General features: G+C 42.1%; 1 protein-coding gene across 5 annotated transcripts in view; it reads right to left on the reverse strand.

Moving 5' to 3' along the window:
• LOC145986727 (putative peptidoglycan muropeptide transporter SLC46) overlaps positions 1–27211 on the reverse strand; it is a 73911-nt gene that overhangs the window by 16772 nt on the left and 29928 nt on the right. For all 5 annotated transcript variants that reach the window (XM_083121062.1, XM_083121060.1, XM_083121061.1 and 2 more), the window contains 2 exons: positions 8592–8693; positions 5508–5645 (listed from right to left, as the gene is read on the reverse strand). In XM_083121062.1, coding sequence (XP_082977188.1) covers positions 5508–5645; positions 8592–8693 — 240 coding nt within the window. The remainder of the gene's footprint in view (positions 1–5507; positions 5646–8591; positions 8694–27211) is intronic.

Genomic DNA, 27211 nt, shown 5'->3' on the forward strand with positions numbered 1-27211 from the left:
TCAGCTTCCGCTTAACAACCATATGCCAGAAACAAGTCTCCCGTCCCAAGACAACCATTGAACCCGTTACGACCATAAGACATTATCTAGCGATCACCAAATTCTTTATCATTCTCTCCTGGACCTTATCCCAAACCTCTGGAATTTGGCTATTAAAATTCACGACTTCAAAGAACAAGAACAATTACTTCGCAAAATTCAAGATCTCACGTCACATTTACTTTCTATTATATCGGGTCGCTAGCCTGCCCCGGTATAGACCGCCTTCATGAGTCTTTTCCTTTTTTTCTCTCCTTTTTTTGTTCTCTTTCTTTCCTCCTCCTCCATGTTATTTCCTGTCATTATTCAATGGAACGTCCGCAGTTTTTCGGCCAGAAAATGTGAATTACAGCGACTTGTGGCGGATTATAAACCCCATCTTCTTAGTTTACAAGAGGTGAAAGGCACACGATATGAGAACTACCGATTACCACATTTTATCTCTTATGGTCCTCCTTTCCCCGCAACACAACGAGGTGTTGCTATCTACGTACATGAAAATATTCCACATTCTCTCCTTTCTCTCCCCCCTTCTCTTCCTCTGCTTCAACATTATAACGTAGAAATTGTTGCTGTACGCATTCAATTTCATCACCACTTATTCACACTCCTATCTCTTTATATTCCTCCACACCACTTTTCGCAGACCATCCCTCTATCCACCCTCACTGAACTTCTAACCTTACTCCCAGGACCCTACCTAATAACCGGAGATTTCAACAGCCATCACCAGATGTGGGGCAACGTCCTGACCGATAGATTAGGTTACACCATTGAAAATTGGATCCTTGAGAACGATTTTATTATTATGAATGACGGTACCCCCACCCACTATCCACACAATGGTTCCCGTCCGACCAGTATCGATTTAACATTAGTGTCTCCTAACCTTTTCTCGCATATCAATTGGACCAATGATTTTGACTTACGAGGGAGTGATCACACTCCGATATTTATTTCTTTACCGAATAATTTCTCGAATACAGGCGTGAATGACATTCCTGTCCGTCGATGGACACGTGATTCCATTAACTGGAACACCTTCCGCTCTTATTTTCTTAAATTATATTATACGGATGATATACCCTCCCACCGGACTATGACATATACCAAATTCCTCCACATGATTACGTTAGCTCTTGATCGGAGCGGCACGCGCCAAAAATTCTTTTCCATCGACCGATTTCCCAAGATTCATTGGTGGAACACTCAGTGTGCCGCCATCAAAACCAAAAAAACAGCACTCACGAAACTTTATGCCAAACACCCCACGCCCGAAACCTGGGTGGTACTCCACAATATTCAGACTCTCGCAAAAAATACATATACCAAAGCAAAACGACAGGCATGGAAACTCTTCTGTCAGTCCCTTGATATGAATCTCCCAATCGGAGCAATTTGGCGCAAATTCAACTCTTTACGACACCCCCATGTTCCTCGCCCCCGACTGATTAATAATGCCTGGGAAGTTGAATTTATGGATCTCCTCACACCTCCTACAGTCACCTTACCTCCCCCCTTTATAGACCAGACAAACATCACATTTACAGCAGACTTCCCTCCTATTACAATACCGGAACTCCAACATATTTTAGAAAACAACCCATCTACTGCCCCAGGATATGATGGTATCACTTATGCCATCCTCAAACATTTACCAGAACAAGGACTCAATATTCTCACTGCGATTTTTAACTCTGTTTATCGTAGGGGCAAAATCCCGAGAGGTTGGACCCAACATGTTGTTATCCCGATATTAAAACCGAATAAACCAGCTATACATGCTACATCTTATCGCCTATCGTTCTCATACCGGTTATGGCTAAACTTTTTGAAAGAACTTTACAACACCGAATATCTTGGAATTTAGAAAAACGCAATTTTTTTCCTCCCTCCCAAATGGGTTTTCGCACCGGGCTTGGCAGTCAAGACGCTATATGTACCCTTACAGTGGCACTTCAGAATAGCCAAATATTGCGACAATATTGCTTTAGTTTATTCATAGATGTTGCTCACGCCTACGATTCGGTTCAAATTCCAATATTATACCAAATTCTTGATACTCTTCATATTCATCCGGTGGTAGCACAATTAATATGGCATTTATATCAAGAACGCATATTGGTTTTTTGGTTTCCCCATAATGCCACGGGACCACGATTAATCCGGAGTGGTGTCCCACAAGGCTCCCCACTCAGTCCAATCCTCTTTAATATATATACACAGTACTTACATCAAACACTAAATTCAAATCATCATATCCTTCAAAATGCTGACGATTTTTGTTTCTATAATAATACATCAGATGCCACTCGAGGCATCTTAGACTTACGCAACTTTATCATTCAATTACAAGATCAATTATCGCAACGCGGTTTATCATTTTCCCCGGAGAAATCTCAGATCATTATTTTCAATCAGTATATGCTTACTCGTTATCCTAACAATTTAACTAATTTACATCAAATTCCGGTGGTCCAAACCTGTAAATACTTAGGGATTCATTTTGACCGTAAATTAACTTGGCAACCACATCTTACATACTTGCTCACAAGAGGGAAAAAATTGTTAAACATTTTGAAAGGGCTTGCCACTACCAAATGGGGGGGTCACCCCTCGATTATGTTATTGTTTTATAAGAATTGTTTTCGTTCACTTTTTGATTATTCGGCTCCCGTATTGGGCGGGATGTCTGATCGCTGGCTACAAAAAATGGATATTTTACAACGTCAGGCACTCCGCCTTTGCCTCGGTTTAATGGCATCTAGTCCCAATGTTAGCGTTTATGGAGAGAGTGCTGAACCGCCTCTCTCCTTCAGATACCAATACTCTACCATGAAATACATATTGAAAACATGGGAACGACACCCTCACCCCTTCAATACCGTATTCGCTATTCAACGACAACTGAACGAAACTTTAACCCTCGATCGCTTTCGCCCTCGGCTTTTCTTTTTGTCTTGTTATAATATTGATCGAGACGCCTATCATCTCAGCTTCACATTTACATCTCCTTTGATTTACACTTTACCGATACTCACCGCCCCTCTCCCTAATATTAATTATACCGATTTCGGTCGACACGAATACTACAAAGAATTATGGCCCGACTACACTTTTATTTACACAGACGGTTCCAAAGATGCCGACCGCGTTGGATGTGCCTTTTATGTCCCTCGATACAATGTTGTACGTCAATTTTCCTTATCGTCAGAAGCGTCTATTTACTCGGCAGAGTGCTATGCCATTTATCAGGCTTTGCTCCACGCTCGTGAAGCACACTACCCGCAAACTTTAATTCTCACAGATGCCCTCAGTGTATTATTTACGATCGCTCGTTGTGGTAAGGCAGCTTATCGTTTGCAACTCTTTCCCACCTTAATTTTACAGGAGTACTTTCACCTCCACCACAACGACCAACGCGTACAGTTCACTTATGTCAAAGCGCATAGCAACCTTAATCCTTATCAAGACCTAGTGGATCTTTATGCCAAAACAGCTGTGGACGTTCCTTCCCCCTCTCCTATCCGACTTGCCTATACTGATCTTTTACCTCGGGTCAAAAAAAAAAATCATTCCCAGTGGGAAAATTGGGTTTATGCCGCAGTGGCACAAACCACTACTTATAAATGGTTCATCGATAAATTTCCTATTCGACCCTGGTTTCATCACCTAAAAATGCCTCGTGAAGTGATCACTTGTATCCTGCGCCTTAGAACGGGACACGTGACCACAAACGATCATCTGGCAAGAATTCACCAAACTCCCTCTCCCAATTGTACCTGTGGAGAACATAAACAAACCCCCACCCATTTATTTTTTCAATGCCCGCTATGGAATACACAACGTCAGGCACTCTTTAACAGACTCCTTCGAAAAAAGGTTCCTTTTCCTCTCTCCTTGCCCTCTTTACTTTCATCACCTTCTCCCTCTACTATGTGGATTCTCTATGGATTTGCTCGACAGTGTGAATTCCGCTTTTGATATCATCCCTCATCATTGCAGTGAAGTGAAGTGTAACAGAATATTGTGCTGTTCATACTAGTGCGCGAATTTCCAGCCCTCAATGTTTTCAGATCGTTGCCCAAGACTGCTACCATGCAAGCGGTGAGGGGCATGAAGAAGAAGAAGAAGCAAGTCCAGACATGTTGTGGAGAAATTTTGACAGGAAAAAGATTTGCTCGGACCATTATGTAGGAAGAAATGCCATTATGTTGAAGACGAGTTGAAAAGCAAAGGATAATTAGAAAATAAAGTATGATGATGCGAAGTCTCTCTACGTGCAGTAGGTAGGAAAATGTTGCATTACCAATAACTTAAAAATGAAATTTTGCTATAGGCCTACCTAAATTTTTATTCTGTGTGCGAAGTTGGGAACATGTGATTTTAATATCAAACTAATCGTGAACAGTGACGCATCAATAAGATATTTGTGTCTCGTAACGTTTCTTCATTTAAAAAAATTAATGCAAGTGGCGGTTGTATGGAACCACGTTCAACAAAATTCAATGTTGGAAGCTTTCACTATTTGATAGTATAGTTAAACGTGTCTTTCTGTGGTGTCTTTGTTACATACTGTATTACCTAGTACACTGAAGAAAGGACAAACATCTGTCTGACAGAGAGTAAAAGTTATATTTCCGTTCTACGCAAGATTTGTAATGTTTTTTAGTTTTAAAAACCTCTTTAACAACTAGCCTATATATTAAAATTCACATAGTTTTAAAATAATAAAAGTATTTCTTGCTGGCAGTGATTTCGACCTCGTATATTCTCATGTTTTATGTTTTTCTCCCTCATGACTCCAGCCTGAACCTTCGCTAGTATTACGATCGTGAGTCGATCGCCGAACTCGTTCGATATACGTACCTCTCAGTATTTTACACTGTTTATACCTGTATATAATAAATTGAAGTTTCATTTTCAGTCATGTGTGTTCTTAGAAATATGATGGAGTAGTGGTAATGCTGTCGCTCTATAATCAAGGGTTCCCAGTATCGATCCTGATGGAGTCACATTATATACTAGTGGTTCGTCTATCACTGCATATTAAAAATAAGCAGCGTCTCCTATATTTATTCATTTAGCAGGATAAAGAATTTCACGTGACAAAACTGGCAAAATATGGGCAGAAGTTGTTGCTGTAGACCTACTTTGTTTCCTTGAAATATTTGCCTGTATGTATACAAGCATTAATAAGGGGAAATATTTTAAAATGGCACTGCCTTCCAGAAAATTATTAAAAGTATTCAAAATAACCTAAAAATGCCAAATAATGACCTATCCCAAAAAATAACGAAAAATGAAAAAATAAACAAATTGCCTTTATTTAACTAGTTATTTCCTTTTGTACATTTTATATATTCGAGCAATCTTTCAACCTGTTTTCAAAAAATGCAAAATCATGAAACGGCTTGCCCTAATGATCACCATTTATGTTAAACATTGTATTTTTCTCTTACACTTACCTACATAAGGCATCCAATTTCTCGTAGAAAGTGCATTCCATAGGCATTTGCCCATCACTCCTAAAACGGCCACAATTGCTATAGGTGCATCACGTAACTGGAGCCTGTGATTTAAAATATAATTCCCCAATGTTGAACCTGAAAAATATATAATGCGCGAAATTCAATTGTAATTGTAAAGAAATAAAACAAATTAAAGCACTGATAGTGCATTATCCGGTTTATTCCTCCATTTTATGGACCTATTTATAAATTATTTAACAGAGCAAACCCAGTTTCTTTAAAACAGATCCTAGATCCTACACTCACATAGATTTAAGGAAATGCAGCCCCCACATATGGCAGTTGGCTTGAGAGTTGAGGGTGAAATGTCCATTTTCAACTTTATCCTCTATTATGAGGAAGTATCGTCCGGGATTTACTCGGTTTTTACGAAATGTGAGTCTGCTTTTGATGCGTTTCCATATGAAACATGGCATTTTTCAAAAATAATTTAAATAATACTTTTTACAGTAGAACACTAGTTATCCCAAATGATCGTTTCTGAATATATTAAAACCAGGGCCAGCGCTAGTCATTTTGCCGCCCTGGGCGGTGGCGCCGCTCTCTTTCGACCCCCCCTCCCTTCGTCATTACGCAGCAACGGGAAATTGAAAATCAATATATTCCTAAGTAAAACATCAAACTATAAAATAAATAATGAGACTTTTTACGCCATTTCGATACTATTAAGCACAAAAGTTATCTCGCTCGACCACAGTTAAACTTTAAAAAATGCGACACTAATTTTATATTATTATTATATTTTATGAAAACTCTATCTCTCTCTCTCTCTCTCTCTCTCTCTCACACACACACACACACACACACACTCTCTCTCTCTCACTCTCTTTCTTAAACGTATCTTAAATGTAACAAGTATTAGGAAAGAAATGAAGGCTTGACTTCATATGTTTACCGTTGTAGGTCTGTGATATATGATTGGATTTTTTTTTAAAAATAGTACATGTAATATTCCCAGATCTCCGCGTGGGTGATCTGAGGTCTGAATTCTCTCCTACGTTGTCCCCACATAAAGCGGCTCTGGGGTTCACCCAGACTCAAATTAATGGGTACCTGGAGGCAACCCTCCGTGGTAAAGGCGGCTGGATTGCTGATCACATCACCTTCAAATTTGCCGAGATCGAGAATGTGTGTGGCCCCAACCCCCACATCCTCTAAATGTGCCTTGATGACATGGTGCTATATGCACAGGGAACTTTACCTTTGCATGTAATATTATTTTTCGTATAATGCTATCTTGCATAAAATGGAAACAAGCGTGTTTCAGACATGATTGACCGAAGATAGTATTTTTATCAGCTATAATTTCCAAAAAAAGAACTTTGTTCGCCACTTGCCACGGTTACCGACAAAGTTAATAAACGAAGCTCTACTCTCACATTAGGTGCAAAATCATTACCCTTTATCAGTTTAAGTTCTCCTTTGGTGTAATTGCTTTATTTTAGCAGAAAACACTTTTAGTTCATCTTTTAATTCAGTAGCCTTCATGTGTTAACATTCCGGGAGTTTTCTACACTTTACAAACAAAAGTTCAGGTGGCATGTCTTTATGCTTTCTAATATCATAAAAGAAATTGAAAATTCACTGTGATGTTTAAGCTGCTTAAATAATTCTCTTAGAGCTAAAATAATCGTCTAGAACCTGGTAATAAAAATCAACTTTGTACCATTTTTGTGGATCTTCAACAGTTTCATCATAATGAAACTGCTTCTTCTTTCGATTTCGGCCCTGTACAGTGTTGCCTTTCTCTGGATCATCTATATCTAAATTCGATGCCAATTCTTTCTCATCAACCGGGACTCACGGGTCGCCGCCCCCGTACGCCTCCACGAGTGGAGGTCAGGCCCTCCCAGGCTGCCAAGTGGCGTCTAAGAAACTAAAATTTTTCATCACTCCTGCTTTTTAAAAAGCGCTGATATGTTTGCAAAAAAATCATCTAACAGCATCTAACGCATCGTGGATTAATGTTTTGAAGACATTTGCTCATTACATTACGTGGAGTAAAAAGTCATACCAGATAACTAGTGAGCAAAGGAATGTAAAGCCACACAACTGGTTTGCAATACACTGAGCCTCATGTGCGACCATTTGGACAGTTTTATTGTCGCCACTTATTTGAAGGAGCGCATCATAGACCTCCGAGTTAAGGCATCGAATCTGCTTTCCCACCTTGACACACTCAGTGGTTTTAATGTGAGACTACTGATCTGTTCCTTCAAAACGGTGGGTTGGCTGGCCGTATTAACTTCCAAGTTATATAATTCAAGTTTTCAAAAGGGTTAATTTTCTCTTCTCTTCAAATTTTGCCGCCCTGAAAATTTGCCGCACTGGGCTGTGGCACGGTTCGACCCCTTTTTCGCCGGCCCTGATTAAAACTCACCATTGTGTGTTTTCTGCAGGCCTACATATTAAAATTTACAACTTTCCCTGCATATTTTAAACACCTTTCAAATGGGAAAATATGACTAACTCCCGTTAATACTTGAGAAGTGCACAATAATCACTATAAAATTGTTTATTATATTTTTGTTGTTATGTTTAATAAGTATAATAAGTAGAATCTATTTGTTAAATAATATAAAATATTTCAGTAAAAAGGTGAAAATAAATTTCAGTATTATATTTAATCTTATTTAATTTTGGAAGTATTTGTATCTAACTTAAAGTAATTGCCACTTTTTGAATGCAACTAAAATGTTATTAACTATTACTCCAGCTGGTTCATTCTAATGATCCTTGGGTTCATTCGATAGATGCATGAATTATTATTAGGTCTACTGAAACATGCATTGTCTTAAGGTATGCAACAACCATGCGAAGAACGTGTGACAAAGAGTTACTCCAAAATTGATTTTATCACTAATTATTAAGGTATTATTATCATAAAATTGAGAATATAATTTTAATTGTTTTCTATTATTTGAGCAAACCAACTTTTCCAGAAGTGAACTTTGTAGCTGATAGACCGAACCGAATTTATTTTTTATAACCCTTCTATTGCTTCTGGAGTCTTTGACTTACCTAATGCAGATATGAGAGCAAGATAGGCGAAGTACTGAGTGTAGTCTTCGGTACTCCATTGGAGTGTATTCCTCATGTAAAGCAGCTCAGTCTCATTGTACCCTAAAAGTGTAAACGATCATTTAAGACTAAACAGTTGATAAAATTCAATTATCTATCAGTAGAGAATTATATTTTTATTTTATTTAAGATGACATTAAAGCAAACTTACTGGAGTTGATGTTAAAGATTAGCTTTTTATAACAATTTTGTTTTCGTAACACACACTGAAATTAAATCATTATGCTTCTGAAGAGCAGTAAGAAAACTCCCCTTTCAAATTTAAATGTACACTCGCCTCACTTAGTACTCCGGTAGTTTGTTTCTCTATACAGCGTATTTGCAAAAGATACAATTCAACCTACATGATTGGATTTCGATAAAGTCATAATTTTTATACCTTATGTAATATAATTTACATAATATTCTTATTAATGAGAATGAAAAAGCTCCTAAACATGCGTACAGAGAGTGAAAAACAAGTGTATCAAGATGCACTGTATAGTTCACACCGTATTAGCCTATTACTAAATTCGTTGACACTGTACATACGTACGTTATTAACTTTGGGTCCGGTGTCCAATTCTACACCCTCGATTTTGGAAGTTTTTTATTTTTTTAATTTTTTATGAAGATTATGTGATGCTAATTATGAAGAACAAAAATTTGGAGCGCTGAAACAAGTATTTACCAATGTAAGTAGTACAATCAACCCGGTTCACGGACAGAAAGTGAGGCTCGGTGAGGCTCGCCTTTTTTTTATCAATTGAATATAAGTTTTTGACATATTTTGACAATTTTTTTGTCGATGTTTTAGCGTTCAGCGATGTTTTAGTATAAATTTTCACCGAACTCATTTTTTCCACTCATACTTGGTAGGTATATCAAGATCTTACGTGATACAACTTAACCTATCTTTTTTTTTACGATTTTGACAATTTTTTGTCGATGTTTTAGCGTTCCGCGATGTTTTAGTACAAATTTTCACCGTACTCATTTTTTCCACTCATACTTGGTAGGTATATCACGATCTTACGTGATACAACTTAACCTATTTTTTTTTTTTACGATTTTTTAAATTTTTTTTTACGATCCTAAGTGATATAACTTAACCTATTATTTTTTTTATTTATGTACTGAACTAACCTACAAGCGACTCTGTTTGTTTTAATATTTCAGTATTATATTTTCACAAATTTTATATAACCTAAAATGTGTTGGATGTTGATTTTTAGTATGTGGCAATTTTTTATGAACTTTAAAACTGTTCTGTGACCCTCTCGTTCTTCACGTCGTAGGCGAAGGACTTCTCTGCAATCAGGATGACACTGCATAGGGTATCCTCGGGCAAGGCATCGTGGAACTCGCAGACGACCTTGATGTTGGTTCGATCGTTGACCACAACCTTCTTTCTCTTAGATGTGTTGATGACGGTCATGGGTCTCCGTGCTTTGAACTCGCTGGGCGTGTAGTACATGTCCACGCTTCCCTCGGTCACGCGTTTGTAAGCCGAGAACGCTTCGTAAAGTTTGAGGTAATCGTTTTTGGTCACGTCGAGGTTGTAATTCTCGCGCGGGAACACTTCGTTGCGTCCGTTCTTCAGATAAACGTTCTTGATCTTGCAGTCGTCGAACTTGCTGGAATCTTTTTCCTGATTCTTGTCCCTCCCGGTCTGAAAAAGCACTACGACGAAATCTGGCATGTCGAACTGTATGTTGTTGAACTGCGTCGTCACGTCGAATTCCATGTGACTTCCCGACGCCACCTTCTGCACGCACTGGTAACCGTGAAAGTGAATCAGCACCTGCGGACTTTTCAAGATCTCTGCTTTGTACTTGAGGGCGTAGTTCGTTTCGTATTCCACCACCGGCATTCTCAATTCCATGCTTTGGATGACGCACTTGGCTGCTTCGGGTAAAGTGTTGGCTATCGGCGTGGTGCCGTCCGGACCCAAAGTAGCGTATCGCATCAGTGCGTCGTTGTTGTTGGCCGCTCTTCGAAACGTGACCCTCAGTCCCCCCTTCCACATGATCTCCTTGTAATCGGAGAAGAATCCTGGAAGCAGACGCATGGGAAAGAGCACCGTGTGACTTCTCGTCGATATTTTGGCCCCTGCTTCGAATCCCCCGGCCTGGTAGTACGCTGCGTCTGTTTTGGATAATTTCAAAGTTCCCACTGCCGTCGACGTGATGCCTGGATAATCTATTCTGTCGATGACGGTGTTGTGTTTCCTCACCTCCACCTGCGAGAACAGGTGAGGCACGAAGTTGTCCACGAGTATCAAGTTTGCTGCTGCGGGAAACGCGTCTCCGCTTTCTTTCTTCACCACGTCGAATTGAAGGTAGAGGTCCGCTCTGTGAGGATGAACGAACCCGTCGCCTACGTCCACGTCGTATTCGATCTCCCTGTTCGCCTCGTTCAGATTGGCGAACGTGCGACGGTTGGGAGGGAAAGATTGCAATTCGTAACTTTCGATTTGCTCCATTTCACTATGTGTGTTATTTATTATACGTTGATCTCCACGATGGCCGTCGTAGTGGCACCTGCGAAATCCACCACGTCTCCTTTCTCGTTCGTCACCACCAACTCTATGTCGTCTATGCGGTTGCGACATACTGAAAAATAGATCGGCGAAGAGGGCGTGTAGATGATCGGTTCCATGAACTCGGAACTTGGTTTGAAAGTGGCTATGATTCCCGTCTGCTTGTGACTTCCCAGCAATCCGTCCGAGGATTTCGTGATCATACCTTCCGCCACGTTGCAGTGTACGTTCAGAGTCTCTATGGCCAAGAATTTAGGAATGTTGGTTGCTATGTGCTTGATGCCAGCTTCGAGTTTGGTGTCGTTCTCGAAACCTAAAAGTTCTCCCATGGTGCCCAGGTCCACGGTCTCCGTAGCGGATAGGATTTCCACTCTGTGCGTGACCGAATTTTGAGAAAGGTACGTGCCTTTGGGTAACTGAGCTTGCAAAGTGGAAAGATTGTATTGGCCTGGCGTGACGACGATGTGTTCGCTTCCGACGCTAATTTTGTTGTTGTGCTGCGTGACGTTAGGTATGAGGTACATGCTGTAGAATGCACGCAGAGCCACGGATTTAGGATAGACGATGTCGTCGTGCAGCGTGAGTTTCAAGATTGAAGATTCGCTCGTGAGATGGAACACGCCCATCCTAGTGATGCTGTTTGAGGTTCCACAATGCTTTCTGGAAATCCTCGATCGTAGGGTTATTTATTTTAGAGAGAAACGCGAGCACGGAGAGGCAGAGATGACCGCAGTTCACGTCTCCGAAATTTTGAATGCGTTCGTCGTTGTAGTATATAGAGGTTTTGTTCGTTTTCAGATAATGAATTAAATTTGTAGGTGGAACACCTCCGAAAGAATCGAAAACGAATGCTTTATCATCATTTTTGTGGTAACATATCCAATGCGTGCCTGGATTTTCTTGACCGTCCAAGTTGACTACTCCGCATTCTCTTCTTTTAACGCTTGAAGGTAACGAGTCGGACATGAAAACTCCTCTGAAGTGTTTGATTCGTAACGGTCCGATCAGAGATTCAATGTCTCGGTTGGTGAGTGCTTCTGTTTTTTTTTTTTAAACTTTCTCATCACGCCTTTTCCTCCTTTCTTCTCCATGGCCAGGTTGTGACGTTTCTGTTCTTCCAATTCGGCCTTGTTCTTCTTCGAGTCGATGACGGTTTTCGCGATGGCGGCGCTACCGCCGGCCAAACTTCCCACGGCCCCCAATGCTGCCAGGATGGCCGGGATGCTGAATATGAAACCTCCGACCTTTTGCTGTTTCCGCGAACGCTGCAATCTTTTCAATTGAGGTGTGCTGAGCAGTAATTTCATTCCGTGTCCTTTCGACAAGCAAGAACGTTTCTTCTCGCGTTGTTTCTTGGTGAGTAACCCATCGAGGGCACCTAGATTTTTCAGATTGGAGTATGGTATCTGGTACACGACACCCTTGGGCTTCATGTTGACGCTCTATGTGTTATTTTCACGGTATGTTATTTATATATATATTCTGAGATTTTTTCTTGTGTAGTTTTTTTACGGTATGTTATTTATATACCCCACCCTAATTTTTGTTTCGTGTTCATGGCGATGGTGGTACCCAGTGCGGCGACCCGTTCACCCAACAATGCGTCTCTGCTCACGAACCTTTCGAAAGCTGCGTGTTCCAATTTTTTGTCTGCTTCGTGACGTGCGTCCAGATCCGTCTGCGTGGTGTTGTAGGCGATGTCGTGATCTTTGCATGCGGCATCCAACGGATTCACACCCTTGTCTCCTCTCTCCAATCTTTTCTCGAGTTTGGTACCCGGTCCGCAGTACTGGTAGCCAGGTAGATGCATCTCAAAAGGTAACTTGTTGATGATGTCGTTCACGAGTCCCTTTCCTTCGGCCACGTTCCAAAATTTAGGAGGCAGCGTGTTGATGATTTTGATCAGGTAACCTATGCCCTTGTCGTCGTTCACGATGAAGTTGGAAAGTTTCGTGCTGATCATGTCCACGATGCCAACCTTCTCGTTGTAGAAATTACGGTTGCCTGCATTCTCTTCGCCGGCTATCACCAACAATCGGTCCACGAGCTTCCTCACGTCGTCCACCCAAACGAATTCTTTGGGTAACGTGTTGTAGCGTTTGACGCCGCTGCCTGTTTTGACCTGGTTCCAAATCGGTTTGATGAGATTCCTGTACTTCTCGCCGCTGCTCGATTTCACCCTATTCTGCGAGGCGTCGTTGTTCATGATCAGAATTTCCTTGTAACTCTGGTAATCTTCGTCGGTGTAATCTTTCGGCTGCTTTTTGGCGACGAGTTCCCACAGTCCCACCGTACCCGGATACCTGTTCCAACTATCCTTGTCGCCTAAATTGACTTTAATGTCGTTGCCTTCGAAGGTCACCTTCGATTTCCCAATCTTCCACACCACACCGCCGCCTTCGTTGGTTTCCATGCTGGGATACAATCCGAACACTTCATCCTTGTCGAATTTCCCCGTACTCAGGTAGTCTCGTGCCAAAGGTCCCAACTCGATTTTATCCGAAGACGACGTGCTACCAATGGCTCGACGTCGTGCCGGTGCATCCTTCAGTTCGAACGGTGTCGAAGGAATGCTCGAAATGGGCGTGGGTACGGCGTAACTTTTAGCTGCGAGCGGCACGAGTTCGTTGATCAAATTTTTATTTTGTTCCGTGACATTTTTAATTTCTTTACCTAGACTGCTGATGGCATCGATCACAGGTTGATCCTGACGTTTCTTCTCTTCGTAGAATCCGCGATTCTCGGATTTCCAACCTTTGAAGCGTTTCGCGAGGTATTTTCGCAACTTGAGATTTTCGTCCTCGATTTTTCGTTTCGCCATGACGTTATTTATACACGTCGTTTCTCACAACGTTGCAACGTTTAGAAAGTCGTTGATTTTGTTTCTGTATTTTCCGTCGTTGGGTTTCCTCGTCATGTCGATCGTCGCGAATCCGAAATCGTCACCGTTCCAGCAAGTAGAGCAGCAGCGTTCCGAAAATTGATTGTAGTTCATGTCTCCGCCTACGTAGTCATCGTACGCGTGCTTGAGGTTGGTGTGATCTTGACGAAACAAACATATGAAATTAGCGTTGTCGCGCACTAACTGTTTTGGAATTTTGGAAAACGTTTGAGCTAGGTAAAAACAATCCATTCCTTTGTGACGACCTTGCGTGAAAAAGTTGCGAATTTCATTTTGATTTTCCAGGATGGCGTCGTCGAACACAACGACTGAATTTTCACGACAATCGTCGAGTGGTTTTATTTCCGAGGCAAACGTTGCAATATCCAGACCATCGTACAGTTTCATCAGTTGCTGGTATTTGGATTGCTCCAAACTTTTCGAGAACACGTACAGGTGCCTGTTCTTCCAATCTAACCAATTCGGTGCGAGGAGAAAATTGTCCACGAGCAGTGTCGTTTTCCCACACCCCGAAGGACCTACGATCAGACAGCGGATGCTGTCGGGAAGCAACTCACCGTTCTTTTTCTTCGTTTGACTTTCCGGATCCGGTAGACGCTTCACCACGTTCCACGTACTCACAAGATCACTTCGTTCGCGTCGATCCAACTCTTTTCCGGAAGTCCCAGCCATTTGACAAACAGTTTGTCACCTTTCCTACGCAATACTTTCTCGATGAGGTACGTGTCGGGGTGTTTTGTTTTAGAGAGTTCCTCTTCGTAAAATCTTCCTTTCAAAATCTCGCCGCTACTATCTTTTATTATATACGTGTGTCGGTTTCCGGGTAGAACTCGAACCACCGTAAATAGTTCCGTGCTCCAATTTTTTGTGAATCCCTTCTCGAAGGTACGTTTGAATTTGCTGATCCTCACCTGGTCTCCAATTTTGTATTTAGCTTTTTTTGTCGTGGGTGTGTACTTTGGACAGTAAACTGTAGAAATTAAACGCTGCTCGTCGGACTTGGTAACGTCGGCTGGCTTCATGCCTATCGTTCTGTGTACCGTATCATTATAGGTGTCGACGAGTTCCGGCAGGATGTCGACCCATTTGTAATTTCCCCGAAGCGTGAATCGTTTCCACATGTGTGTTTTCAAGGTTCGATTGAATCTTTCCACGATGCTGGCTTTGATGTGACTGAAAGTCGAATAATGTCGAATCTTGTGTTTTTGAATAAACTTTTGGAATACGGCGTTGTAAAATTCTTTACCCTTGTCTGTTTGCAGAAACCGTGGTCGTCTGCCGCCGCTTTCGCGAAAAATTGTCTTGAATGCTTCCGTGACGCACGTTCCCGTTTTGGCTTTTAAAGGCAGAGCCCATACGAATTTCGAAAACGTGTCTATGACGGTGAGAAGGTACTTGTTGCCCTTGTTCCATTTATGTATGTTTTTCAAATTGCCGCTACTCATCTCCACGAGGTCGCTTTGCCAGAGGTCGTCGATGCCCTTGGTTACCACAGCCAAACGTTCGTAGTTGCGGCGTGCAGGTTTATGCAATTCTTCGACGATGGCTTGCCTAGACATTTTTTTGTTTAGAGATTACGTTTCAAGAGAAGCACAAGCGTGATGGGATTCAAAGAGGGCGGCACTTCGCTCGTGTTTTGAATGATCAGCTTATCGCCGGCACTCAGGTCGAAAACGGTGAGATCTTCGTCTTCGTGTATTTCATATATGTTGCGCGTTTCGTTCCAACGTGCCAGAGGAATGTTCCCTGCTTTCTGGACACCACGATTCGATATCAAAGTCATGGTGGGAACGCTAGCTTTTCTGCCGTGAGACCAGTACGAAAATTCGTTTATCTGAATCGTGCCATCGAGGAGAAACTTGTAGTACGGATGATAAGGATGCAACATGTACAGTTTGTTACCTTCGACGAACGTGGAGATTCTCTGTTGATTGGGTACGCTGTTGATTTCGATGGCTTGCAGAGAATGCAGTTTAGCGAATTTAGTGTCGACGCCGAGCAGATTACTGTGAACTTGTCCGAGTTTATTTTCGATGGGCAGCAGATGCTCGACTATGGTATCCGTTACGGCAGAAAACGACGGTTTGATTTTCACTTCCACGTTCAACTGCTTGTAGTTTTCGTTGAGTTCTTGCAACTTGGCACCGAAAGAGGCCAGCGTCGATTCCTGCGTGGATTCCAGCACTCCAACTTGATCTCTGACGTTGACGACGATGTTCTGAAGGTTCTCGACTTGATTCAATTTCGAGCTCTTCTCGGTAAGATCGTTCACGATGCTTCGCATCTCTGTAAACTGCGTGTGAAGGTCGGCGACGCTCTGCGAAGTGGGCAGCGTCGACACCAGCGAACTAATTTCGTCTCGAATCTGTTCCACGTTCGCCGTTTCCGTTTCCAGTCGTTTCAGCATACGTGATATGTTTCTTTTCAAAGCGTGCAATTCTTTGGAGGTGGGGAGATTGGCCACTTTACTCTCGAGTTCGCTCAACGAACTTTTGATGTCGCTCGAATCGGATAGTGCCGTCACCGCCGTTTTCAATTTTTCCAAATCTTCGCTCGAAGGCACGCTTGTCCGTAACGATTCCAAGTCACCCTGTATGTTGTCGAGTACGTGATGAAAATGAGCGAGATTCGTTTCGACGTTCAAATTTTCTAAATATTCGATCTTCTGCTGAACCGTGCTCAACGTGTCTTGAATGCTCGTCAACGCGCTCGCTTCAGCGTGAATATTTTTAATTTCTTCGTTGATCAATTCCAGAGACGCCTGAAGCGTAGCGATGGTGGTTTGAATGTGTTCGAAATCTTGATAGGCCTCCAATTGAATTTTTATGTTCGCGACGCTTTTACCGATGACCTGCAGTTCGTCCGACGATGGTAGGTTCGTCATTGTATCTTCCAAAGTCTGTAACTTGGATTTAATTTCTTCCAACGTGCTGGTGAATTCTTCTTGTAATTTGGAAACGACGACATGCAAGCGTTCCGCATCAATATCGTTCACGACGGTTTGAAGTTCGGAGAAATTCTTTTCTATTGCGGAAGTTCGTTCTTCGATTTCGAGTTTCAATTTTTCCAAATCTTCATTTTTCGATTGAAATTGCTGTAATTTGGCCAAATCATTTTGAAGCGAATCCACGCTCAACTGTATATTTTGAACGTTGTCGTAAGAAGGTACGTCGACATAATTTTTTATCAGGGTTTTCAGTTCGGAATCGATTTTCAGAATGGGGTCGAGACATTGCGTTTGGAGCGTAGCGATTTCCGACTCTAAACTTTTGTTTAAGGTTTCCTGCAAAGCGATCAAATCGGTCCTCAACTTCTTAACTCGAATGTCCAACATGAGAATCTCTTCTGCATGGTCTACACGCTTGGTGTTGCCGAAAATGTCGTTAGGCATTTTTGGTTAACGGTTATTTATAATAGGATAAACGATTCGTAATTCTACAAAGAGAGGAATGAGTTTGTCGTAGTCTCCGAGGAGTTCCACGTACAGGTAATCTCCGGCAGACACATCGTACGTAATGTTAGAAAGCATCTTGTCGTGCTTGATTCGAAAAATGTTCTTGCCGGTAGAAATTTTGATTTCGCCTGCATTTTCCGGATTCACGGTGATCCGAAGTTTCCCGTCGATCGGAATTTCGTAGAAATGTAAATTGTTATTAAAAACATAAAACATCTTGCCCACATCGTCATTCAGTTTCGTCCAAATGCTGTTGAGGTGAATGATCAACAGACCGTTGAGTTTAGGTAACACGGAAGGTAAGACTTCATGATCTGGTATGGTTTCCATAATGATCTGTTTTTTTGAAACCGAACAAATTCATAGGCATGCTGGTTATTTAAGAATACGGTCAAAGTTTTTTGTAATGACAGTCAAAATGTTTTTTTTGTTGTTTTGTTTTGTTTTTATGAATCTTCTGTTGAAGATGGACATATGTTGCAGGTTTTGCTTTCTGCTAAGCGATACTGCCCCAACGACAATACGTGAATACCACACTCGAGGATGCACTTCTTATTGTCATCAGGATTTAGCGCAATTTTTCTAACTTTGTTTGTGGTCAACACATGGTCGACGCTCTGGATGCGCTGTTCTGCTCTTAGAACCGGCGACCTGGTCTTGAGGCAATCGACGAAGTCCTCGAATGTGAGATGCTCCCGAACCACCTGTTTGCTGACACCCTTGGCCTTCTTGGTAACGCTGCCCTCGGCTTTGATGGCATAGGTTTTGGAGCAAAGACCGGCATTCTCGAGACATAAATCACCTTTCTTCTCGTCTTTGAGTTTGCCGACCACCATCTTGTTGAGAGCCCGGATGCCGAATCGGTTCGGCTGGGGAAAGTTTGAGGTGTCGAAGAGGTCAACCAAAGATGGAACCGTGGCCATATCCTTGTACGCGTCGGCTGTGCGAACGTGGTATATTAAACTGTCCGTGTCTATGTAGAGTAGGCTAATATTGTTGTTATAGTGCTGGCGTAGTATCCCATAATATATATGAAACATGTGCAGCTTGCTCAGGTCTAATACTGAGGCGCCGACATAAATTGGCTTGTTAAGCTTCACCTCGCTCTTCCTCATATGCACCAGAGCAAGCTGTTCGTTATAAATGGTCCTCGATTTGAATAACGGGTTTGCTACGAGCCTGCGGCATTGTGCTTTGTTTGATATTAGCCTCACATCTACACGATTCCGTACATTCTCCATGGTTTTCCCGAACACCGCATTGTTCATAAGCTTGAAGAAATCCTTATCAAGCTCGGACGTGGCTGCGGTGCGGTGTTTCGTGTTGACTTCAATATATGGACGCAACCACGGAGAATGCTCGAACTTGAGGATGCGGTGAACTGCGTGGACCGTAACCCCTTGCTGCATCAACCACCGGAGATTCTGGTAGTGTAGGACGTAATTCTTCTTGGGCTCGAAATCCATGATGAGCTTCTTCTGGTTGGAATCGGGTGGACACTTGAACTCGGGTGCAGGGGAGAGATCGTTGAACAAATCCTGCAGCTTCTCGGAGAACTCAAGGTCCACCTCAGCGAAGAACCCATGTTCTGAATCGTCGAAGCTTTCGATGTTGAAGTTGGAGGGGTCGGCCCACTCGAACCCTCTAAAAGGGAGTGGCTGCATCATGGAGTGTCCGTACAAGTTATTCACGTCCGTGTGCATGATGTAGCTGGACGGTTGTGAGGGGTCGTAGCCAGTAGCCATGTAATGGTTGTTGGCGCGCGCGTACCGTTGCGACACCTGGACCATACCACCCCGGATGCTGCGTTCCACAAACAGCACCATGTCATAATCGGAAAGAAGCTCCAGCTCGATCTTCGTCACCAGAAACATGGCTGACCACGCCAGTCCGGGGAGACTATAGAAGTAGGCGGGGTCCAGCTGGTAGATCTTCATTGCGGTCGCACGGAACGTCTGGAACACGTCGGCGAGGAGCGTCACATCAAGTCTGAGGTAGGCGTCGTGGTAGTCCCCGAGAGTTCGACAGCCCAGCTCGCGCCACATGGACTGGGCATGGTGATATTCTTCGTCGGTGATGTTCGAGCCTCGTAGCTGACTGTAGAACTTCGCCTGGGGAGGTAGCGACGTCTCCGCGAACTTGGAAGGGTCTGTGATGTATTCGTAGGGATAGACCCCCTTACGCTTGAAGAGGCCGGCGTCCAAGTTCGGAAAGTTTGCAGAAGTGATGAGCATTTGCTCGTCGCTAAGCTTCCCCGCGAGAGCATCGAGGCTTGCCGAGAGGAACCTCAGGGAGTCGAGGAAGCGAAGCTCGACGGTAGAGTGTGATCCTGAAATTCGCACCCACTTGCTCAAGCTAATGTAACGCTCCTCGTTCTGCGCCAGGACGTTGATTCGCATGTCGTCGTACCCAAGATGCTTGACGAGGTGGTGGAAGTCGTATCCCGAGCCATTGTGAAAAAACACAGGGATAAATCGCGGGTCCCGGGCCATGAGGTTGCATCCGTTGCACCATGGACCAACATACCTACCGTTAAAGTGATCGTGGTGTTGGACTTTACGGTTGTTGGCGGTGTACTTCTTGACGCAGACAGGGCAAGCGATGGCCTCGTCGTGTCTACGTTGATCGTCGGGGGACAGTGGGAGCATAGACTTGGGTGCCAACAGTATCTTCCCTATCTCGTTGGCCTCGACAACCATCCTCTCGAGGAAGTGTTTGGCTGCGTCGGGACCGCGGTACACGTAGGGCTCGGGGGCGATGTGCTGGTCACGTCGCACCACAACGTATGCGAAACTGGATGCCTCGTGGAGTTGGTAAGGGGTGGTGGAGGAAACTTCGGGATCTGGATCGCAAGTGGACAGGGGTTTGAGGAAGGCCTCGAAATCCGCGATGATGATAGCGGGATTCTCCACCATGGCACCGTGCATGCGGAAACGCTCCACGGTGCCAGGTTTGGGCAAGACTGCCACACCCGGCTCGTTGTTACTACAGTAGAACTTGTGGTTAGCGAGCTTCTCGGCAGCGATGTTGGAGCCTCGAACATGTTGGTAATTGCGTTGATCCTGTCCGTCGAACATTGACAAGCACCTGCAACACACCTCGACGTGGTGACTATCACTGCTCCGTTGGCTCGAAACAAGTCTAGAGAGGGAGCGAATAAGGGTGTAGTGGTGATGAGTTTCGTCCTTGATGAGCAGAAGGTGAATTTCCTGCACACCATCGTCGTCTACGTCGCTCACCCGGATAGGGTACACCACATTTTTGTCAGTGAGGCCATAAACGTTGATAGCCAACCGCATACGAGCCTCGAACTTTTGAATGTCCCGGACCTCTACGGGATAGTCGATCCCAGCCATAGCAACTTCCAGCTCTGACTCGTAGGGTAGGTAGTGGTTAACGCGTTTTGGTTGGTTTTTCCAATGGACAGGGTGCAAAGCTGCAAGCACACACCATACGAAGCACTTGGCGTCACTGTTCTGAATGTTCAGAACGGCCTTCTTTGCCGCGATGGAAGGTGGTAAGGGGACGTAGCTGGAGGCGGAGAGAGGCACGAACTTACAAAGTTTGACGCACAGTTCGTGAGGCCCGCCACACAGCGAACCCCCCGAGCCCTCAGCTTCATGTTCTTCTTGCTTAACCACCAGCTCCTCGGCAAACTGGTTGTAGATGACCTCGAGGTTGTCGACATCCGCCAGATGCAGCGTCTTCGCCTTGGTGTTGTGGCAGAAGCTGTAAATTTCATCGGACGGCTTCTTGTACTGGCAACGTAGCGATGCGTAGAATTTGGTGGAGTGCGTTGCAAGCGCATCACCGAGGATGGAAATTATCTCTGCTCGCTTCTCCTCTAAAAAGCTACGCACGTCGCATAAGCCCTCCGAAGTGAGGACAAAGTCCTCTAACAACCGCTCGAAAGCAGTCCGGTTCGCTTTCGCCACAGGCTTGACACGTTTGGCGGATGGTGCATTGATGGAGGCTGCTTCTGCCTTTCTCTTGGTGGAGGTGGTCGACGGTTGTGGAACAGGTGTTCCGACGCCAATTTTGCATGATGTTATATGCCTTTTTAAATTATTAATGGTAATATGTATACCGCACCTGGGACATGGTTCTGTAGCGGTCACACGCTTACCAGGTATGCAGGTACGACAGTGCTTCTGTTTATTAGATAATTTAATTTGCTTGGAAGTGGAAGCTTCCGTTTCTGAATTATCGATTTTCCTTTTCGGTGCTTGTCCGGTCGATAGTTTGCAAATTTTGAGGTGTTTACTTAAATTTGCAATGCTGATCATTTTGCTGCATCGAGCACAAGGCTTAGAAGGTAACAAACGATTAATTCTCGAACCTGTTTCGTTACATCTTGCCCTGTGTACCGATAAATTGTTCCTTGAGATTAGCTTCCCACAAGTGACACATTCAGTTTTATCATTTTTACGATTGAAACTCGTGGTGGATGCCATTGCTTTTTTTTTTTCGAAAATCGCAGAAATCAAAAAGTCTAGTATATAGCGATACAATTTTCAGCTATGTTATTTTATATAGAATTTCTTGGGGTGAAATAGAAAACGCACGATCACGTCAAAATTCAATCTGGTCGAAATTACTATGAAAAACCATGTGAAACACCTTTGAACTTAAAATAATAGATGGTATGTAGCTGCAAAGAAAATTAAATACCTATTTTTTTACAAAAACGAGGAGCGCTGCGACAGGACGTCCGTACTCTTCGACTGCTCTCACGAGACTGACTGATCTGCCGTGTATGCCGTTTTTTTATAATAAAAGCGCGGACCGTATTGAAAACACCTGTAATAATTAACCAATCAGAAGACGCCACGTTAGATATGACTCATCACATTACGTCATAACTTGTTGCAATATGTTGTGTAATAGTTTACTCTCTTATAGTTAATACAACGAAGAGCATTAGATATGAGTCATCACAATGTTACGTAATAACTTGTCGCGCAATCAGAAGATATGAGTCATCACATTACGTATTTTTTAACTAATCAGAAAACACACAAAAAAAATACTCGAAAACTAGCTAAATTCACTCGAGCTTTTATTTTTCATGATGTCAAGAGCATCTACCTCTAGCGCAGGTTGCTTGTTGCTGACTTACAGACTGATAAGAGCTTATGCAAGAGCACCCTGCTTGGCGAGCTGTAGAAGCCACAATTACCTAACCTATTTTTTTAAAAATATATTTGTAAAATCCATCTAATGTCTGAATATAAAAAAAATATATATAATATTTGTTAACTGTTTAAGAAAAATTTTTGCAAAATACCCCGACAACGTTTCAGCTACTAGGACCTCATTACCATGAGCCTAATCCTAGTAAGCCACATACACACCTGTTCTTCGTATCGCATATGCTAGTAAGTCAGATGACATCATGGAAGAATCACATTTCCCCCAATGATCCCACCACAACAAACGTCGCACATGCTAGAAGAAACAGGATCAGGATATTTTATGCTAAATTTACGGCTGCCTGTATGCAGTTATAGGCAAATCATTAAAAGAGCGCTCTAATATACAATGATTTCTCCTACCATGTACCCTAACATACAATTTAACATAACAAGTAAAATTTCGATTCGTCTATATATACCCAACAAAACTCAGAAACTGTCATACGCGAGAGCTATATTTTGCAACAACTATAATTACCCAACACTAGCAACAAAAACAAAAAAAATATATCAATTACTTGTATAATATTAATTAGTAACTTTAGATAATATTAATTATTAGTTTTCAGTTGTAATTAATTTTAAAAAAAAATTAATAACATGTTAGGTGATGATAACCAAGTGCAAAAAGCATTGCACACACAAACAAAGCACCACTTAGTTCATCGAGTCTCGGTGTCGTCTCCTCTCATACCAAGTCGTCATGGAACTATTTTTTTTTCATCAATCGAAAATTTTCCAAGTCCACAGCGTTAAAAAAATCTTAAATTGCAAATATCTCGAAAATGGTAAGAGTTATCGAAAAAATATATCTCTCGTAACTTTTGAACGCCTAACCTAACCTAACCTAATCTTAAATTGCAAATATCTCGAATTTTTGACAAACGGGGTCATAGAACCCTCCAATTCATGACTTGGGAAAAATCTGTTTGGGGATTCATCATGTACACTTATACGTGAGAAAAAATATGAATAGAACCTATGTTCGGAAATCCAAAATGGCGACCGGAAGTGGGGTTATCTTGGAAACGGTAAGACTTAGCAAAAATCTGTTTGCGGATTCATCACGTACGCCTATATGTGAGAAAAAATATGAATAGAACCTATGTTCGGAAATCCAAAATGGCGACCGGAAATGGGGTTATCTTGGAAACGGTAAGACTTGGGAAAAATCTGTTTGGGGATTCATCATGTACACTTATACGTGAGAAAAAATATGAATAGAACCTATGTTCGGAAATCCAAAATGGCGACCGGAAGTGGGGTTATCTTGGAAACAGTAAAACTTAGCAAAAATCTGTTTGCGGATTCATTACGTACGCCTATATGTGAGTAAAATATAAATAGAACCTATGTTCGGAAATCCAAAATGGCGACCAGAAGTGGGGTTATCTTGGAAACGGTAAGACTGTTTTCGGATTCGACGACTGCAAGATCAAGAACGTTTATCTGAAGAACGGACGCAACGAAGTGTTCCCGCGCGAGAATTACAACCTCGACGTGACCAAAAACGATTACCTCAAACTTTACGAAGCGTTCTCGGCTTACAAACGCGTGACCGAGGGAAGCGTGGACATGTACTACACGCCCAGCGAGTTCAAAGCACGGAGACCCATGACCGTCATCAACACATCTAAGAGAAAGAAGGTTGTGGTCAACGATCGAACCAACATCAAGGTCGTCTGCGAGTTCCACGATGCCTTGCCCGAGGATACCCTATGCAGTGTCATCCTGATTGCAGAGAAGTCCTTCGCCTACGACGTGAAGAACGAGAGGGTCACAGAACAGTTTTAAAGTTCATAAAAAATTGCCACATACTAAAAATCAACATCCAACACATTTTAGGTTATATAAAATTTGTGAAAATATAATACTGAAATATTAAAACAAACAGAGTCGCTTGTAGGTTAGTTCAGTACATAAATAAAAAAAATAATAGGTTAAGTTATATCACTTAGGATCGTAAAAAAAAATTTAAAAAATCGTAAAAAAAAAAAATAGGTTAAGTTGTATCACGTAAGATCGTGATATACCTACCAAGTATGAGTGGAAAAAATGAGTACGGTGAAAATTTGTACTAAAACATCGCGGAACGCTAAAACATCGACAAAAAATTGTCAAAATCGTAAAAAAAAAGATAGGTTAAGTTGTATCACGTAAGATCTTGATATACCTACCAAGTATGAGTGGAAAAAATGAGTTCGGTGAAAATTTATACTAAAACATCGCTGAACGCTAAAACATCGACAAAAAAATTGTCAAAATATGTCAAAAACTTATATTCAATTGATAAAAAAAAGGCGAGCCTCACCGAGCCTCACTTTCTGTCCGTGAACCGGGTTGATTGTACTACTAATGTACAGCCGTTTGAAGTTGAGATATTGTCGTTTGAAATTGTTAAGTCCAAATTTCCCACCGATTCCGGGCTCCGCCCCTGGGGTAATTGACCTGCCGCCCCCTACCGCTACCGCGGGCCCGCCTTTATCTATAGAGTCCCTTTTAAAGGCATGTTAGAAATTGGCAGGAGTCACCTGCCCCCAACACTATTTCTCACTGTTTTCTGCATTGATACATGAAGATACTAAAAATTAAGGCTAAAATTAAACCTAAGAAGGTAACTTACCTCTTTTTACCAAGGCCAGGCACTGAATTGAGGGTCGAAGTTAAATTTCAACGTATGTTGAAAGTTCTTGTTGTCCTTTTCCACAGAATACCACCCTCCACTCCCTTCCCATCATAGAAATAAGAAGTTGCAAATTATCCCATCCCACAAGTCATTTATAAAATACAACCCTCCCCTTTTCGGCCTGCAGTTGCCAAAAAGAAATAATTAATTCCAATTTCTGAAGTCGCATAAATGAAATCCAATGTCTGAAATGTCCAACCCGCCAATATATCACACAAATAACATATCGCAATCGCAAATGTTCCCATTACACAAGGCAATCATAAAAGAAAAAGAAAAAAATCAGACGTGCGCCTGTGACATGAATCCATCATCCGCCATCATAGAAGCCCTGAAAAACCTTTTTGACGTTACGCAAGGAATTTTATTTTTTTTAAAAAAAACCTTCCGCGCTATTTACAAACACTGTTTGTTATGAGGAACTAAATATTTTCACTAAAATATTTTAAATGTGCGGAAAATCGAGGGTGTAGAATGATACCCCGGAGCCATTTCTTAGATCTATGTGCTCCGAAACTTTTTTTAAAAATTAAAATTCCTTGCGTAACGTCAAAAAGGTTTTTCAGGGCTTCTATGATGGCGGATGATGGATTCATGTCACATGCGCAAGTCTGAAGATTTCGGATCATGGATTCATGTCACAGGCGCACGTCGGATGTTTTTCTTTTTCTTCTTATGATTGACTTGCGCAATGGGAACGATTGCGATATGTTATTTGTGTGATATATTGGCGGGTTGGACATTTCAGACATTGGATTTCATTTATGCGACTTCAGAAATTGGAATTAATTATTTCTTTTTGGCAACTGCAGGCCGAAAAGGGGAGGGTTGTATTTTCTAAATGACTTGTGGGATGGGATAATTTGCGACTTCTTATTTCTATGATGGGAAGGGAGTGGAGGGTGGTATTCTGTGGAAAAGAACAACAAGGAATTTCAACATAGGTTGAAATATAACTTCGACCCGCAATTCGCGATTAAAATTACCACCTGAGCGCTAGTGTCGCTTCCAATATGGCCGCTCTAAGTAGGATAGATCTTTGTTTACATTCAGCAGTAGTACAAAACAGCAGCGTGTTGTCATGACTGGTATGGTAGAAAACGTTTAAATTACACATTATTTTTAAATATTGCGAATGCGATGTGAATTCCAGGTACTCTAACAAACGTGAAGCTGTACTGAGAACGAAGCATTTAATTATGATAGGCAAAAATAACACGGAAAATGCAGACGAAACTATGTATATGCACTGGTTGTCCAAAGCAGTGCTGTATCATCTGCACGTCATGTAACTGGAGTTCTCGGAAATTATTTGAAAATAAAGGAATTGAAATTGACCTGTACTTGAAAAGCTGGGACAGGAGAAAATTGCGAACATATCGTTGCAGTTCTTTCTCGAAAGAGAAAGGCTGGTTTAATAATAATATTCACGATTTCATGACCAGGCTATACTCACTGAAAAAGGACATCGTACTGAATGAAACAGTAACATTAGCATATCCACTTTTTTTTCTGGTTACATTTGACATTAATTCATTCTCAAACTATTTTCATCTTCCCTCTTAACCGACTTGCACCTGTTCCAAATTTCACACATACGTAACACCGGTAATACATGGACGCATTGGTTAAGACGCTTCATGATTTTTCGGAAAAAAAAAGCTTTATTTATAAAGTACAATTTAAAACTTTACTTTCATGGAAATATATATTTATCTCGCGATAAATAAAGTAAGCAGACTCGTGCATTCTTCGTAATTTCCTTGCCGAATTACAGTGTTATATCCCCCATACCAATCTTC

This window comes from Lepisma saccharinum, chromosome 4, assembly GCF_977018435.1.
Source record: "Lepisma saccharinum chromosome 4, izLepSacc3.1, whole genome shotgun sequence".
Taxonomy (NCBI): domain Eukaryota; kingdom Metazoa; phylum Arthropoda; class Insecta; order Zygentoma; family Lepismatidae; genus Lepisma; species Lepisma saccharinum.